We start from the raw sequence: 18,682 nt of genomic DNA, 5'->3' as shown, positions 1-18,682 counted from the left end.
TGCGAGTCAGCGGTTCCCAATCCTGGAGACCTACCATCCTGTAGGTTTTCATTTCAACCCTAACAAAGCACACCTGATTCTATCCATTAGCAGCTCAACTTGATGCCTTGCTGGGTGCTTTACAGGGTGAAACCCCTACAGGACAGTACATCTCCATGTAAAAGGTTTGGGTAGCTCTGCTCGAGCAGTTGAATGAGACGAGGTGCGTTTTGTTTTGTTTGGGTTGGAGTGAAAACATATTGGACAGCAAATCACCAGGAACAGGGTTGGTGTATATCAAGTAAAAGTTTGTGTCGGGTGTCTGTATTTGGGTTAGGTATTTGTGTACACACCGATGACATTGCTCTTTGTCTGCTCTCTCCCTGGAACATAGCCGTTCTCGTGGTGCAGAACCACCCTCTCGTCCACCTCAATGACATCTTCATACAGGAGCTCAGGTAAGGTCACGTCCTGTGACACACACACGCACGCACACACACACGTACACACACACACGCAGACACACCCACATTACATACACACACACACACACATGTACACACACCCCGCGGACACACCCACATTACATACACACACACACACACACACACACACGCGCGCAGCGCGCGCACACACACACAAAGACAGGCACATACCCGCGCACACACACACACACATACATGTACAGACAAGCACACACACATTTCACAAATGAACCGGATTCCATAGATTGACAGCAAAACAGAAATAACATTTTGATGTCGGTGCTGGATTAGCCTATATATCTAGTGTAACTACTGAATTTTAACTTCACAGCACAAACGTGCATGATTTGGGTGAGGCTGATAATGGTCTTGCCAGGGACAAGTACCTCCGCACATAGCCTGTCCAGCCTGCTCGTACTGAATTCCTCCTTAAATGGCCTGACTCCTCACACACACAGACAATCCACACGAGTGAATGAGGAATTATGGTATTGTGTGAGTGTGTGTTTGTATATGCAGTTTATGAGTGTATATATGTACCTGGTACCCAGTCCTGTGTGTGTGTGTGTGTGTGTGTGTGTGCGGACATGCAGTGCATGTGTATGTATATGTACCTGATACACAGTTCTGTGTGTGTGTGTGTGTGTGTGTGTGTGTGGATATGCAGTGCATGTGTATGTGTGTATATATGTACCTGGTACACATTTCTGTGTGTGTATGTGTGTGTGTGTGTGTGTGTGTGTGTGTGTGTGTATATGTGTGTGGACATGCAGTGCATGTGTATGTATATGTACCTGATACACAGTTCTGTGTGTGTGTGTGTGTGTGTGTGTGTGTGTGGATATGCAGTGCATGTGTATGTGTGTATATATGTACCTGGTACCCAGTCCTGTGTGTGTGTGTGTGTGTGTGTGTGTGTGTGTGCGTATATGTGTGCGGACATGTAGTGTATGTATCTGTACCTGGTACACATTTCTGTGTGTGTGTGTATGTGTGTGTGTGTGTGTGTGTGTGTGTGTGTGTGTGTGTGAGAGAGAGGATATACAGTGTATGTGTATGTATATGTGCCTTGAAGAGGGTGCTTTGAAGTGCATATTCTCTGTTTTTGCAGAAACACAGATGAACTGCATGTTGTGATGGCCACTAAGCAGACTGGAACTGGAGTCTCTGATGCTGGAGACTCTTATTCGAAACAGAGATTGTTTTTCGAACCCGCTCTGGAATAATATTTTGTCTTTTTTTAAATAAACGAAATGTGAGCTTGAAACAAAAATAAACACGTGGGATACTGCGCTTGTAACCGACCAGAACATTTCTAAAATGCTCGATGGTATCACTCCGTTACCGGTCACTGTTGGTGCACAGACGGGCGAATCGGAGGAGCCGGTCCTCACACTATTTATAACACAATCGGTTATTTTCCAGCTGCAGCTAGGGCCATTTTTACGCTCGCACATTTCTGGGGTGGGGAGCGGGACAGAGATGGACCGGGCTGTCCTCGGCGTTAAACGCCGGCCTCAGGTTCAGCACGGCGCCCCCCCTAGAGGACCGTGGACGGTGCAGCGCAGAGGGCCTGGTGCCGACGGGCTCACCAGGTCGAACAGCCTCGGCCGAGCCTGGGTCCCGATGTGCAGCAGGTCGCGGAACCCCCTGGTGATCAGCAGCGCCGTCCTCTCCCCCTGCCTCTCCAGCAGGGCATTGGTCGCCACCGTCGTGCCCATTCGGATCCAGCCAATCAGGGAGGAGTCCACCGGCTGCTCACGGGGAAAGGCCCGCCCAGTCTCCTGTTGTTATGGGATACGGAGGAGGAGGAGGAGGGGGGGGGGGTGGGGGGGGGGGCAGGGGGGAGAGGGGGGCGGGGTTAGCAGAGACTGGCTGAGAGGAGAGGAGACATGCACACACATACAGTATGTGTGCACACATGAACACACGTGTACATGCACATGTTAGCATATCATGGAAATGTAATTTAATCGGACTCCTCACTCCAGTCCGCTTTCTGATTGGCTTGCAGGTGCCACTCCCCCCAGACCTTCACATAACACCCCCACCCCAGCCATTCTCTCCTCTTCAACTGCCTGCTCAAATATAACTGCCGTTCTCTCATCCGTTTACACTCTCCCTCCCCCTCTCTCTCCTTCCTCTATCACACTCTCTCCCTCTATCCCCTCTCCCTCCTCCCTCTTTCTCCCCTCCTCCCTCTATAATACTCTCTCTCCCTCTTCTACCGCCATCTCCTCTCTCGCCTCCCTAAATCCCTTCTTCTCTCTCTCCATCTACTCTTTCTCTCCTTCCTCTCTCTCTTCCCTCAATCCCCTCTCTTCTCTCTTTCCATCTACTCTTTCTTTCCTTTCTCTCTCTCTCTCTTCTCTTTCTGTCCCACTCTTTCTCCCTCCATCCAATCCATTCCTTCTCAGCTCCACCACTTGGCCCTGCTGTCTGCCCTCCCCTCATTCCCATTCCCATTCCCATTCCCTCCTCCTCCTCTCCCTCACCTCCTCCAGCACCCTGCGGATCCCCTCCGTCGGGGCGTCCTTGTAGTTTTGGGGATCATGGGACAGAAGTTTGAGAACCTTCTCCCGACCGTCCGGGCAGCGGGCGAACACGTCCGTAAAGGTGCCTCCGCGGTCGATCGCAAAGTCGAACTTCCCCTTGGTTTCCGCCATCCTACATAAGAAAGAGGAGGGTGTTTTGAGCGCTTGGCTTTTAACTGAATGTCCCCATGAACGCGTTTCGCCCAAAGGCAGACAAAAAAAAACAAACACCGAATAACGGTAAATATTATTATTTAACGGTCATCCCGTTAAGCGGAGTGAACACGTTACACAAACGCACACCCGCGCAGGTGCACACGCGCACATAATTGCGTAAGTGTACATGCACGCACAGCAGAACATAAGCAATGTTAAGGAGTCAAAATAACCTCTCCGTTCAGGCAAAATGTGTGGTGCGTTTGCATTCTGTTATTCCTCAGCAGGTCGAAAGATAGCCTATGAAACATACTACAGGCGAGCGAGTACAACACAGAGCTTGCAGGCAGCCGAACGGAGAAGTTACCATAATTTCACAGAAATCATTTAAAAGAAAACCTAATTTTGATCACTTACATTAGCAACAAGCCAAGACAATTTACACACAATAGAACAGCGTGCACATTCCCTTCTTAATTGACTCAGAGAGATTGCCGAACCTGATGGGTTCTTTGTGCGTGTTATATAACTAAAATCAGGTAGCCTGATTTTGCAGTTAACATTCGACCCATTTACTGCAATAAAAAAAAGATTCTAATATAAGAAGCTATAATAGCTACAATTATTTTCAAAAAAAGCTCAATTTTTTATTTTTTTTTTCGTTTGTTTTGGAAACGGTCCACTGAAGGACTGTGTTGACAGACTGTTTGTCAACAGGACCATACAAACTGATTGATTGAGTGATTGATTCGTTCAATTGATCACTTCACGTGAACCGCAACTACATTACATGCGCTTAATTATAAAATTATCAGCAGCGAATGAGTCGACTAATCCTTGGTAAAAACCGACAAGCTTTTGTCTAAGAAAAGATTAGGCACCATTGTCAGCTTCAACAGCATGCGCTTTCAGAAGGGGACGGAACGCGGTATTGTGGAGGGGCGTTTCCATGCGAATGATCACTTTACCCGTTATGGGATATCCAAGTCGCAAAACTAACTACAAAATTAATTTCAACATCAAATAGCCGTATCCCTCATGTTACATCGTTTTATGTACAATATTATTGTACTGAATAAATGGCCAGCTACAATGGACCCCCTACGCCATAAAAACGTAACATAGCCACAGATCGCGTTAACGATTTCCAGACATTTGAAATTTCTGCCGTGACTTGCTGACCAGCTACCTCGACCAGTTAATCATCTAACCACAACAGTCACCTAGACGTCTGAAGTGAGATAGCGAACGGAGCTTCTTTCATTCACCTTTAATTGACAGATAAATCAAACTAGCCATCTGGCTAATTCGCAAACTCGTATTCTGCAAGATCTCCAAAGTACACGGCACAAATGCTCTCTTTAACAGTGACTTACTATGCTATATTTGCATCCCCATTTCGCATAAGTTGCACAAGACAGTAAATGTTTGCATGAATGTAACGATAGGGCTTTGTCCAGCTACTTACGGTTCGAAGTCAAGATCCCACCTGTCCCGATTGGAAATACTGGTTCTGTACTAATCCCGAGTCCTAAAACGACGTATCTTTGTCCCTCTCTTGCCTTAGCTACTAACCCCTTTACAAAGTACCTGTCTCAACACACGGGACACCGAAACGCCCCAGTTTGAAGAAGACCGTACAGCTAGCTAGTTTATATACTGCTAGCTCGCTACAGCGCAGCCCCTAGTTATGTCCACGTCACGGTCTGCTCTGGACTGCGTACAGCAGGCGTGATACGGTCATTCATTGGCTGCAAACCTGCAGATGGGACGCTTGCTTGTCCGATGCGCGAACGAGACGACAGCATATGGGCTATACAGAGCAATGTGTCGCGCTACTTGTTGCCAAGCTTCGTCTTATGAATGAAAAGCCGCTTTCATTCCGATCATTACCCAAATGCAGAAGGGAAAATGACCGTGGTGACTGAAATATCAGCGAAGGTGACCGTGTAATGCTCCCAGGAATGCAAATATTTGCAGATATTTCATTCGGCCGAGAAGGAAGTCTAGGTTCTGATAGCATGGTCTGACAGCTTAAACCCTTGCTAAAACACATTGTTTTAAAAAAATATCCTGAAGTATGTTTGAAGTAGCCTATATTTTAATTACTTTTAAAGTCTATGCTTAGTGTATTTCCTGGAACTATAGTTTAAGTGCACCATTTATGAACTACTTCTAAAGTAATATGAAAATGCAATTTAAGGACATTGCCTGGGATTTAGTTGAGAAAAGGTGCACTTAAGACATACTTCTATAAACTTATTTTCTGTAAGGGAAGGAAAAAATAATAATTCTGGATTTCTATTCAAAACAGTTGCTGAACAAGTCAATCATTTAATATCAACTCAGTAGTAATGACTTACTATATTTCTAAGGTGAAAACACAATAGGAATTCAAGAAAAGGTATGAGAACATTCATAATAATGTAATAATTGTCTCCCAGAGGAATCGTTTAGTTCCATATCTCGGAGTGAACTCGTCAAATTTTCTTGTTTGAAATATCCTCCTGCTTTCGAGATACCATACCCACAAACTTACTGAAGGGGCTCTTGTCAGTTATTAGCAAACCGATTCTGAATATGATGAGTATCACAAGGCCGTGTTCATAAATCCCTCAACAGGGCAGAAATCACTTAAACTTAAGTTTTAAACTATCTCAAGCCTCATATTTCAAAGACCCTTGAGAAATATCTAGCTCAACGGCGTTCCACTTTTCTGCAGGATAATTATTGTTACAATCCGTTACGGTGAGGCTTTAGGAAGCACCTTATTACTGGAACAGCACTTGCTGCATTAATGAATGATTTCCTGCTCATCTCAGTCTGGAGTTGTTTTTCCACATTTTTCCTACTTGATTTGGTACATTTCATACAATAAAATACCACAGGCTAAAAAAATGAGGTGGTATGACTGGGTAAGCTATTTTGTGGTTTAACTGGTTTGGAGCCAATCTTTCTGATTGATAGCAGTTTGTCAGGGGAAATAATGAGTTAGGGGAATGCTCAAAGTAACCCATGGAGTACCACAGGGTTCTGTACTGGGTCCCATGCCTTTTCTCTGCAAATACTACCCATGGAGCTGGGGGCCATTATACGGTGTTAACTGCCACTGCTACTTAACTTACCTATCTTGTTCCTAACCCATGTGCCTTTTGGTTCTCTTCCTGGAGCTATCTGATCCTTTGCCCCACCCTGACTTCATAGAATAATCCAGTTCTGACCCTCTCCTGGCTCAACCCCATGCCATTGTGCAACCTGAAGGCCAAGATGCTCTACCTTTATATATACATTTTTTGTTGATTGGACTTTCTATTTTTCCGGGGGGGGGGGGGGGGGCAGAAGCGATCACGGACTGAAGAACCAATCACCAGTGCAGAGTGCAGACACCTAAATAATATATAGCAATACCGCTAAAATGTCTTTAAAAAATGTTTTGTTCTGAGGCCCAGGGAATGTTGTGGTGTGCACAGTGTCTTTACGCCAGCAGCCAGCACTGCTGCGACCTCACTACTAGGTACTACTAGTTCTCATTCGTTACACTCGTCCTACTGACTCTCCCCCCGTGTGGTTAATGTTTAGATGCCATCAAACGAGGACTGAAGAAACTTTCTCATTCTAGACTCCCTCTTCATTTCTGAACAGTGGGCTAGGTACTTGAAACATCCCGGGCAAACTCTACAATCTGTGTCATATTCATTGTGTTTCGTATGAACAAATAAGTAGTGTATAATATTTATATTTCCTTTGGAGGCAATTTTTAGGCAGATCTTTATCGTTATTTTTTTTTATTAAGAAAATAATTCTATACAATTCTACCATAGCTTTGTCTTTTTACCCATTATTAGCCATTAGCACTATTAGCAACCAAACTGACTTTAAATTAATCTTTTGATTTACTGTTGCCCAGGGGTCATGCTATGGTAATTTTCATATTGAAAAATATTGCATACTGTCTGTTTTTTGTTGTAATAAGCCTTTTCTAAACCAGTTTTGAATGAATATTTACATATTCACATTTAGAAACTGGGTCACCTCTCTTACTTATTTTAATTTTTACTGGTTTATCCGACATTTTCTGCATCCACCTCAGGCAGGACAGAACTCCACTGGGGACCACCTGGGGAAAACACAGCACCTAACCGCAGCCCAAATCTGCCCCTCAAGTGCTGAGAGAGCATATGGACACAGGTCTCCTTAGTAACCCTGGAAATGTGTGTGTGTGTGTGTGTGGAGGGGTTCAGGGGAAGGGGGGGGGGGGGGGGGGGGGGGGGTTCACTGGATGCCCAGGAACACCATGGGAGAACATTGGGCTAAAGAAAAGGAGCACTGGATAGAAAGCAGGAGGAATGCTGTGTTCTGATCCCCTTATTTCCAGTCTGTTTCAGATGGCTCCGGGAATGCCATACACCAAAAAAAATCAGAGGGGTACACCACGAACCGAGTTGGTTTTTAACTCAGAAATGAAAAGCATACATTTTACGATTTCCGGTTCTGCGCCCGCCCTATCCCCGCAATTAAAAGCACACGCACCTGGTATGGATTATAATTCTATAAGCGCTGTACAGAGGGGGAAATGTGGCTGGGACCCCCGACAGCATTACTGTGAATCTCTCTCCCCTTTACTCCCCAACCAAACTGCTTTCTTCATTACAGCATATACGAATGCAGCACGTTTGGCCCCAATAAACAAAAAGTAAAGCAAAAAAATATTGTTGTTCAAGGTCAGCATTAAGGATTGTTCATTAGGTGGGCACACACTTTACACAGGAACACTCACACGGTGATAAAAATGTGTGCCGTTTCCTTGGCTTAAATGATCCCCATGGGGTGTTATGCTGCCTTCAACCACTAGATGGTGCTGAATAGACTGCGAGGCAAGAGGGTTTATTCTTTTGACTCTTATCCCAGTGCAGTCAGTCAGTGGTGTTCAAACTAAACCTTTTTTTTTTTTTTTTTTTTTTTTTTTTTGAAAGAGAGATAGCCTACCAATTGGCTAGGGTGTCAAATTACACCAATCAAAGTCCAGTCTTGGATCACTGTTTGGTCAGAGTCTGAAAAAGCCACTTTGACCGAGTAGCTGCTAAAAGACTCGCGCGATCATTTACTGCCAGGCAGAAAAACAGATACAGACACTGTGAATTGGTGAGGTGAATGTGTGCCGTCGGGCGAGTGAATATGAATTCCGTCTGAGCTCGTTTAAAAAGACAGTTTTATTCAAACAAAAGGTTAAGGCACAAAGGCAGCGTCGCAACCCCACCCCTCCCACGAGCAAGTCCTCCCTCTCATTGGCTGCTAGAAGGAAGACGGCCTCTCCATTGGCTGGCTTCCCTATAGGCACTCAGTAATACAAAATATCACTCGCGCCCAACAGTCAAGGGCAGGGGAAAAAAAGAGAAACTTTATTTAGCGCGACATCCTAAAAACATTGTTACCATAGCAGCTATGGACGAACAGTCTTGAGCTCAGGAAGATTTAGCAAGGACACTTACTGGAGGCAACTCTCTCTCTTCTGCATTAATATGGCTTCCTTCAACTGTCATTTTTTGGGAGTAGTTCAAGAGGTTTTAAAAGTGTGTATTGCAAGTGTCAGTGAGTGAGTTCAGGTAACTTTTGCATAAATGGTGACTGACAGACAGATGTGTCCAGTTCCTGTTAATAGACGCATCTCTCTCCTCTCTCCCCTCTCTCAGTGGCAGTTCTGGCACTTGGGGTGGCATCTCTGCTTGTTGACGTTGCAGCGGCAGCCTCCACTTGTGTCACCAGGGCCCTGAAACACACGCGCGCACACACACGCGCACACACACGCACACACACACACACGCGCGCACACAAACACACTCACACACGCACACATACACACACACACACGCACACACACACACAAACACACAGTGTCAGACATGTAGCTGACCTCGATATGCAGCTGTGTAACAAACTGGCTGACTGAAGAAAAACCACACAAACAGGATATGTGCGATTGCTCCGCCACTATGCGGGTTAATGCCTCTCTAACGACAATTACCCACAAGGATTTTTATATGTTACCCTGTTTGTTTCACTTGAAATCTATAATTTCCAAAGACCTTTACCGGTTCAAACATTGTTATACATTGCAGTATTAACCATTCAGGAGAACTGAACACAGGCCAGGGAGAGACAGACTAATTAAATTAATTAACAGTGAACACAAATGCCAAGGTTTGCTGCTGATATGTCTGCATTTACTGTTGCCAAAATGATGTCAATCACTACAGGTGGCCTGTAGCGTAGTGGTTAAGGTAAATGACTGGGACAGGCAAGGTTGGGGGTTCGAATCCCTGTGTAGCCACAATAAGATCCGCACAGCCGTTGGGCCCTTGAGCAAGGCGCTTAACCAAGGCCCTTAACCCTGCATTGCTCCAGGGGAGGATTGTCTCCTGCTTAGTCTAATCAACTGTACGTCGCTCTGGATAAGAGCGTCTGCCGAATGCCGATGATGTAATGTAACAGCATGGCGGGATGTGACATTGACCCAGGGACCAGGTGATTGACAGGCAAGCGGCCAGTCAGGCGGAAGGGGGGCGGATCCTCACCGCAGGACCCCAGCGTGGCCCTCTGGTGACCCAGCAGATCTCTGTGTGACAGACAGTGCAGCGCAACCAATCACAGCCCTCCTTCTTCTGAACGATGATGCCACACTGGGGGCAGTACATGGCCTCTCCGGACTGGACCAGGGTCTGTGCAGGAGGGGGGGGGGCAGTTTTAGACGTCATTCCTCAAAATTACTCCCAATTTCTGAAAACGTACGGGCTCTAAAGCGGCGCTAATCAACCCCACGTTCTGCGGGCCGCAGTGTCTGCAGGCATTTGCTTCAACTGTGCGCTGATGTTTCGAATTCGTTCATTATCTGAACCGAGCAAGTGAAATAATTAGCGAAAACAGGTGGTGGAGCGCACGGCAGGAGCAAATACCCACAGACTCTGCAGCCCACAGGAGCTGAGTGGCACTGCTCTAAAGTATGGAAGCATAAGCTCAGAGAGTATACACTCGTTTGTCAATGGCCCTCTTATTCTTAGACACCCTGAGGGAAAAAAAGTGTGCCAGGATGAGTCTTGTGAGTTTCTTCTTAAATTCTCATTCACAAATTTGTCACACACACATTGGGGATGTCCAAGCGCACACTACAGCTAAGATCGCATAGTGTGGAGTCAGAGGAGGACCTTTCCATATGCAGCTTTGACATGCAGTGCATGGATGCAATCGTCCAGTGGGGGGCGCTAGATAGCAATGAAAGGCAGACCACTAAACAATCGGTAGTCGCTCATCATTCCATAGGCCGAGTGGCCACAGTCTGGACAGGAGGCTCATTCACACTTCACAGTGCGGTGCCTTAGTCGGCTGAGCAGCAGCCGGTTTGGGTGTGTTAGGCGTGTTTGGGCGTGTCTCATTAGTGTTTGGGTATGTTAGTGAATGTGTCAGTGCATGTCTTCTGAGTTTGTGGGGTTCTTTGGGTGTGTTAATGTGAGTGTGTCAGTGCGTGTCTCGTGAGTTTGTGGGGTTGTTTGGGTGTGTTAATGTGAGTGTGAGGCATTGTTTAGGTGTGTTTGGGTGTGTTACTGTGAGTGTGAGGCATTGTTTAGGTGTGTTTGGGTGTGTTACTGTGAGTGTGAGGCATTGTTTAGGTGTGTTTGGGTGTGTTACTGTGAGTGTGAGGCATTGTTTAGGTGTGTTTGGGTGTGTTATTGTGAGTGTGAGGCATTGTTTAGGTGTGTTTGGGTGTGTTACTGTGAATGTGAGGCATTGTTTAGGTGTGTTTGGGTGTGTTACTGTGAGTGTGAGGCATTGTTTAGGTGTGTTTGGGTGTGTTAATGTGAGTGTGAGGCATTGTTTAGGTGTGTTTGGGTGTGTTAATGTGAGTGTGAGGCATTGTTTAGGTGTGTTTGGGTGTGTTAATGTGAGTGTGAGGCATTGTTTAGGTGTGTTTGGGTGTGTTAATGTGAGTGTGAGGCATTGTTTAGGTGTGTTTGGGTGTGTTACTGTGAGTGTGAGGCATTGTTTAGGTGTGTTTGGGTGTGTTAATGTGAGTGTGAGGCATTGTTTAGGTGTGTTTGGGTGTGTTACTGTGAGTGTGAGGCATTGTTTAGGTGTGTTTGGGTGTGTTACTGTGAGTGTGAGGCATTGTTTAGGTGTGTTTGGGTGTGTTACTGTGAGTGTGAGGCATTGTTTAGGTGTGTTTGGGTGTTTTTCACCTTCAGCAGGTCTCGGGTCCTTCTGGCCGCAGAATCGTTGACGGCGCGAGCCGTGAGATCGTCCTGATACTGTTTACAGTTCATCCCCTCATGCACAGCCTGAGAGAGAGAGAGGGGGAGAGAGAGGGAGGGAGAGGGGGAGGGAGGGAGAGGGAGAGAGAGAGGGGGGGAGGGAGGGAGGGAGGGAGGGAGAGAGAGAGAGAGAGAGAGGGAGAGAGTGGGAGAGAGGGAGAGAGGGAGAGAGAGAGGGAGAGAGGGAGAGAGGGAGAGAGAGAGAGGGAGAGGGAGAGGGGGAGGGGGAGGGAGGGGGAGGGGGAGAGAGAGGGAGAGAGAGAGGGAGGGGGAAAGAGAGGGAGAGGGAGAGAGGGGGAGCGAGAGAGAGAGAGAGAGAGAGAGAGAGGGGGGGAGGGAGAGAGAGAAGGGGGGAGGGAGAGGGAGAGAGAGAGAGAGGGGGAGGGAGAGAGAGGGAGAAGGGGGGAGAGAGGGGGGGGAGGGAGAGGGAGAGAGGGAGAGAGAGAGAGAGAGAGGGGGAGGGAGAGGGAGAGGGAGAGAGAGAGAGAGAGAGAGAGAGAGAGGGAGAGAGAGAGGAAGAGAGAGAGAGGGAGACAGAGGGGGGGAGACAGAGGGGAAGAGAGAGAGGGAGAGAGGGAGAGCGTGGAGAGAGAGGGAGAGAGAGAATAAGAGGGAGAGAGATAGTGTGGGAGAGAGTGGGAGAGAAAAAGAGCGGGAGAGAGTGGGAGAGAGAGAGGGAGAGAGTGGGAGAGAGATAGAGAGGGAGAGAGATTATTTGTATTATTTTTGGGAATTAACATTCATATTGTAACTGCTATCATGTTGTTTTTGTTTGGAGAATGTCCACTGTCATTATTGTTCTACTGTACGTATGTATTTTAAGTGATTTCTCATGCTTTGGCCAAAGCGGGGGAGACCACGAGGAGAGGAAATAAGGAAAAAGAAGAGAAATGGAGGATGGGGTCGGGGGAGACTGAAAGCGACAGACAGAAAGCGGGAAAACAGAATGGTGGAGGGCGAGGGAGAGGGGAGGGGGGGGGGTCGGGAGAGCGAAAGAGCGGGAAAAAGAAAAGAAAGAAACAAAGGGGAGCAGGAGGAAGAGAGAGGGAGAGGGGCTGGGCGGAAAAGAGCGGGAGAGAGAGAGGAGGGAGAAGAGGGGGATGGCGGAGAGATGAGAGTGGGCTCAGTCTCGGTACACAAAGTACATTATGTACAGAGAGAGGAGTCACATGACACCAGCTCCAGAGCACATACGGCCCCCCCTCAGCATACCAGCGGCTGCAGGCTCCTATACATCACACCTGCCTGACAGACAGCAACTGCTGCGGAAAACCCCTGTCAGTCAAAACGCTGTGTGTGTGTGAGTGTGTGTGTGTGTGTGTGTGTGCCTCTGTGTGTGTGTGTGTGTGGCTCTGTGTGTGTGTGTGTGCGTCTCTGTTTGTGTGTGTGTGTGTGTGTGTGCGCCTCTGTGTGTGTGTGTGTGCGTCTCTGTGTGAGTGTGTGTGCCTCTCTGTGTGAGTGTGTGTGCCTCTGTGTGTGTGTGTGTGTGTGTGTGTGTGTGCGTCTCTGTTTGTGCGTGTGTGTGTGTGTGTGGGTGTGCCTCTGTGTGTGTGTGTGTGTGCGTCTCTGTTTGTGTGTGTGTGCCTGTGTGTGTGTGTGTGTGCCTCTGTGTGTGTGTGTGTGTGTGTGTCTCTGTTTGTGTGTGTGTGTGTGTGTGTGTCTCTGTTTGTGTGTGTGTGTGTGTGTGTGCCTCTGTGTGTGTGTGTGTGTGTGTGTGTGTGTGTGCGTCTCTGTTTGTGTGCGGATGTGTGCTTGCGTGAGAGAAGAGTGTGTATGGTGTGTGCATTAGCGTGCAGTTGCTGTTGTCACTGGTGATGGAGAGCATGGTTTGCATATGTGTGTGTGTGTGTGTGTGCGTGTGTGTGTGCGGTAAGTGTTCATTATTCCCTGGTTTCGGAGATCAGTTATGTAAGAACATGTGTTACCTATGGGAGCAAACGGTTTCCTCTGGTGCAGACAGGCTGGGGGGGTGTGTGTATGCCTGTGTGTGTGCGCATGTGAGTGTATGTGTGTGTATGTAGTATGTGTGTATGCGTGTGTGCATGGATGTGTCTGTGTGTGCACACTTGAGTGTGTGTGCGTACCGTGTAGAGCAGGCTTCTTGCATATGTATGGAGTTATTTTAATGCCATTAAGTTGTGCACTTGTGAAAAATAAAATAAAATAAGATTGTACCTGTAAAAAAATGTAAGGTACAATAGGTAAATTTTTAGGTAAAAAAAAAAAAGGTAGGTACAATTGTTACAAGACCATTGTAAACCCCTTCCTACCTTCCTAAAAAGGCTCACTGACATGTTGACTCGCCCTCTGCCTATGTTTACAGTCCTTAAATTCGGGTTTCAAAATATGCAGTTGACGGGCTGGCATTCTGTACCAAAACATTGTATAGCTTTAAAATAATTCAAGCTCATTGGTTGAAAATTGGTTCTAATTGCCACAGCCAATCGCGTTTCAACGTCAGCGTGTTCACAGAGAAGGCGGAGGGATGAACAGTGCTGTGGTTTGAGCGCGTTTGTTGCTGCAATTCCTCTCTTGACTGTTAGAAATCAATAGAGTACCTATACCTTTACATTTTTTATTTAATTTAATGAATTAATGAATTATTTAATTAAGTGCACAACTTAAAAGCATTAAAATGACTCCGTACATGGGGCAGTGGAAGGTACGTGTGTGTGCGTGTGTACGTGTGTGTGGTGTGTGGGTGTGCGTGTGTGTGTGGGTGTGCTTGTATGTGTGTATGTGCATTTGTGTATGTATGTGTGTTTGTATGTGTGTGTCTGTGCATGTGTGTGTGTGTGTGTGTGTGTACGTGTATGTATGTGAGTGTGTGTCTATGTGTGTGTGTCTGTGTGTATGTGTGTGCGTGTCTGTGTGTATGTGTATGTATATACGTGTGTGTGTGCTCATGTGTGGGTGTGTATGTGTGCGTGTTTATGTGTGTATGTCTGTGTGTGTGTGTGTGTGTACGTGAGTGTGTGTGTATGTATGTGTGTGTGTATGTGTATGTGTGTGTATGTGTATGTGTGTATGTGAGAGTGAGTGTGTGTGTATGTGTATGTGTATGCGTATGTGTGTGTGTGTGTGCATGCTCATGTGTGGGCGTGTATGTGTATGTGTGTATGTATGTGTATGTGAGAGTGAGTGTGTGTGTGTGTGTGTGTGTGTATGTAGGTGTGTGTGTGTATGTGTGTGTGTGTGTGTGTGTGTGTGTATGTGTGTGTGTGTGTGTGTGTGTGTGGGTGTGTGTGTGTATATGTGTGTGTGTGTGTATGTGTGTGTGTGTGTGTGTGTGTGTGTGTGTGTGTGTGGGTGTGTGTGTGTATATGTGTGTGTGTGTGTATGTGTGTGTGTGTGTGTGTGTGTGTGTGTGTTACCTTGCAGAGCAGGCAGTTGTGCTTCTTGCACACGGGGCAGTGGAAGGTGTTGACCGTGTCCTCGTACTCACACCAGCCGGGGCAGTCCAGGCTGGCACAGTGGTAGCTGCTCTCACAACGAGACTCGGCCACAGACAGACCCCTCCTCAGCCAGCGCTCATACTCCTCTGCCGACACCAGCTGATACAGAGAGACAGAGGGAGAGAGGCCGTCAGCTCACTTTTTACCCACAATCCTGTTCACTCCTGTTACTCCTGTTTCCTGCACACAATCATAACCCTTTGAAGAGTTTTTCATTTTTTATTATTCTAAGTCCGTGTTCTAGAACCCCTCTGATTTCAGTTACCAGGAGTGATTGTGACATCAGCACTAGAATGTTCAGTTGAGAACATTCTAATCGCATGTTTTTGATCTTACGCCCTGAGGGGCTAAAGGGCGCATTCCACTCGCTTATTTTTCACCGCCTGCTTCCTTTCCTGTCCCTGTCTTCAAAAGGAGGTGAAGACAGTGGAGAAAACGTGAATTCTGCAAATGGAATATTCTTGCTTCAAATATCAGTTTGAACCGAAACGTCAGTTACAAACGTGGCAGTCGAGGAGAGGCGGACACACAGGCTGCCGAGCTCCTCGAAGCAACATTTGACGGCAGACCTCTGTCGATTCACAGATCAGCGAAGGAGCACGGGGACAGGAGAGGATAAACCGTGTGATTGGAGCGAGCCCAAAGACGTGCAGGCGGCCTGGCCTCCTGTCCTGGCCGTCGTGCTGTATTCAGACACGGGCAGCGCAGAGCGTGTAGTGGACCGAGGCGGCCAGCGGGGGGCAGCGCAGAGCCCCTCCTCACCGCGCGGATCTCCCTCTCCTGTAGTGTGCTGTCGCAGGCGTACGAGTCGTCGCGGTACGGACACGCCACCTCCGGCTCCTCGCACATCAGCACCACCGAGCGCAGGCAGTCCCTGCGCACAACCACAGAAGAAGAAGAAGAAGAAACGTGAAGCACTGACCCGCAGCGCTGAAAGACAGACCTGGGTCAAACACGTCATTGTTTTCGGATTCAAATACTTCTTCAAACCCCGCCTTCTGGGTCCTCTTGGTTGGCTCACCGGGATCAATTGAGCACAGAAAAGTAGGCCAATTTGAATCCAAAACAATTACGTATTTGACCCACGTGTGGCTGACTGACCACCAACGCCTTACAGCCCTCTGTCAATAGCAGCCAGCACGCTGAACTCTGTCAATACAAGGGGACATCTGCATGTCATCTCCCTCCCTCTGCGAAGTAGTGCACTCTCTCACCTGTAAGAGCAATAGTCGCTCTCTCTCTCTCACCTGCAGAAGCAGTGCAGACTCTCTCTCTCCTGTAAAAGCAGTATTCTCTCTCTCTCTCACCTGCAGAAGCAGTGCACTCTCTCTCCTGTAAAAGCAGTAGTCTCTCTCTCTCTCACCTGTAAAAGCAGTAGTCTCTCTCTCACCTGCAGAAGCAGTGCAGACTCTCTCTCTCACCTGCAGAAGCAGTGCAGACTCTCTCTCACCTGCAGAAGCAGTGCAGACTCTCTCTCTCCTGTAAAAGCAGTAGGCTCTCTCTCTCTCACCTGCAGAAGCAGTGCAGACTCTCTCTCACCTGCAGAAGCAGTGCAGACTCTCTCTCTCCTGTAAAAGCAGTAGGCTCTCTCTCTCTCACCTGCAGAAGCAGTGCAGACTCTCTCTCTCACCTGCAGAAGCAGTGCAGACTCTCTCTCTCACCTACAGAAGCAGTGTGCAGACTCTCTCTCACCTGCAGAAGCAGTGCAGGCACTCCCGGAGCAGGACCCCGTCCCCAGGCTGCAGGTCCAGGTAGCAGATTCGGCAGTCCACGCTCTCAGGGTTGGGCACCAGGTCCTGGCCATCCATCATCACCAGCCTGGCGAAGTTCTCCCTCCGCTCCGCCTCCCGGGCCTGACGGACCAATAGGAGGAGAGAGAGAGAGAGCATGACCGTCAGCGCAGGGGGCTCCTCCCATGTATCACTCTGTCCATTAAATCATATTTACTTAGCAGTGTAAGAGAATGTAAGTACATCTGTCTGAGTAGCATGAGGACCAGGACAGGCTACTGGCCAGATTTTCTGGAGAAGCAAACCCACCATGGTGAAACGCCGGGGGAAATCAAACCCCTGCTACTGCCACGCTTGGCCTGTCGATAACTGGGCCGTTTTGAGGTGATAAGCACTGACCACATCAGCCCAGCCAGGTATGGGCAGACCGTTAAACAGGTTTAAATTGATAACACATCACCATCGTCATGCCATTTAAATTGAAACGGTCTTCCCATAAAGGATCAACACAAAACAGAAGAAAATAGCAATAGTAGTTATGTACGCAGTGCCAGACCAGGCTAACAACATTCACATTTTTGCTGTTTCTGAGAATACTTAGATGCAAGGTACTTAGATACAAGTTCCCTACGCCAACCAAGGACCATAATACACATCACAAATACAGAGAGATCAATCAGTGCAGCTACACAATGAGTGTCGGTCCATCAACTGTATATTTTGAAACAATGATTTCAGGACTATAAACACAGGCAGAGTTTGAGTGGACATGTCAGTGAGCCTTTTTCAATGATGGGAATGGATTTACAATGGTCTTGTGACAATGTTTTAACACAAAAATCGTACCTATTGTACCTTTAACCTTCAGCTTATATCCAGCTGCATAAATGGGTGAGACATTAAAAAATACAAAGGCAGTGTGAGTAACTCAGGATAAGAATATCAGCAAAAGGCTCCTGATGCAATGATGATGTTGGAACACAAAGTGATTACCTTTGACCTTGCAGCACACATTCCTCAGGTGAGTGCTTGCAGGCATATCAGCCTGCCCTGCCAAAAGACTAACACACTCACTCCAGAAGGATTTAAAACTGCTGTGGTCTTATTTTAGCGTAGTGGTTAAGGTACATGTCTGAGACCCACAAGGTCGGTGGTTCGATCCCCGGTGTAGCCACAATAAGATCTGCACAGCCGTTGGGCCCTTGAGCAAGGCCCTTAACCCTGCATTGCTCCAGGGGAGGTTTGTCTCCTGCTTAGTCTAATCAACTGTATGTTGTTATGAATAAAAGTGTCTGCCAAATTCAATGAACATAATGCAATGTAATCTGCATGAATGTATAAATAATATGAACAAATCATGTATAGATTTCTTTTTGCAGGTTCACTTTTTTCATTCCTGATAATGAAAGCACAAAGAACTTCCTGTCAATATCCCCCAGCCAATGCAGGGATGTTTGCTGTAACTATGGTTACTGTTCCAGAGAATGCGTGGGAGAGGCCTACAGGGCACTGGGTAAGGCCCGGGTAAGGTCTGGGTAAGGTCTGGGTAAGCCGCCATTTTACATTTAGCGACAAACTCCAAGCACAATAGGCAAACAAGAATGGACACGACATTTAAAATGTGTTTTTTTTATTTTTTATTTTAGAAATAATAATCCCCCCCACCCACCCATTGCAAGGACGTGCCCTGTCAATATCTATTATTGGCAATGCGCATTGGCTAAGATGAGCACTGAGTTGGTTTGACCCACAAAAGTGAGTAAAGACCACAAACCTGGGAACTGGCATAATACAACGGTAAGCAAAGAAGAGCAAAATCCCCAATTATAAAAAAACCCCTTAACCTATAACCTTCACTTCAGCTGAACTAACAGCCTACCCCTGTCAGTGCCATAGACATTAACAGTAATAATCACCGGCAAAGTAATAATTCCATAAAATTCCATAACGGAACCCGGTTCCACAGGAAATGACAAAAACACCACTGACTATATATCTTCGCACACATTCTACATACGGGTGAAAATATAAAAACTTTTTGCA

General features: G+C 47.1%; 2 protein-coding genes across 2 annotated transcripts in view; both read right to left on the bottom strand.

Annotated features, from left to right (window-relative positions):
* The window catches only part of oplah (5-oxoprolinase, ATP-hydrolysing), a 32,958-nt gene extending 28,141 nt beyond the window's left edge, over positions 1-4,817 (bottom strand). Inside the window, 4 exon segments of the mRNA XM_061239554.1 lie at positions 333-450; positions 2,057-2,248; positions 2,960-3,131; positions 4,623-4,817. Of these exon segments, the coding sequence (XP_061095538.1) occupies positions 333-450; positions 2,057-2,248; positions 2,960-3,130 (481 nt within the window). The 5' untranslated portion in view covers position 3,131; positions 4,623-4,817.
* Positions 4,818-8,346: 3,529 nt separating this feature from the next.
* Positions 8,347-18,682, bottom strand: part of shrprbck1r (sharpin and rbck1 related) — a 20,394-nt gene continuing 10,058 nt past the window's right edge. Inside the window, exons 7-12 of the mRNA XM_061239039.1 lie at positions 16,602-16,834; positions 15,672-15,783; positions 14,829-15,008; positions 11,383-11,481; positions 9,727-9,870; positions 8,347-8,921 (exon numbers count right to left, since the gene is read on the bottom strand). Coding sequence (XP_061095023.1) covers positions 8,841-8,921; positions 9,727-9,870; positions 11,383-11,481; positions 14,829-15,008; positions 15,672-15,783; positions 16,602-16,834 — 849 coding nt within the window. The 3' untranslated portion in view covers positions 8,347-8,840. The remainder of the gene's footprint in view (positions 8,922-9,726; positions 9,871-11,382; positions 11,482-14,828; positions 15,009-15,671; positions 15,784-16,601; positions 16,835-18,682) is intronic.

Source organism: Conger conger, chromosome 4 (assembly GCF_963514075.1).
Source record: "Conger conger chromosome 4, fConCon1.1, whole genome shotgun sequence".
Lineage (NCBI taxonomy): Eukaryota > Metazoa > Chordata > Actinopteri > Anguilliformes > Congridae > Conger > Conger conger.
Note: the sequence above shows the minus strand (reverse complement) of the source record. Positions and strands in the feature narration are given on the sequence as shown.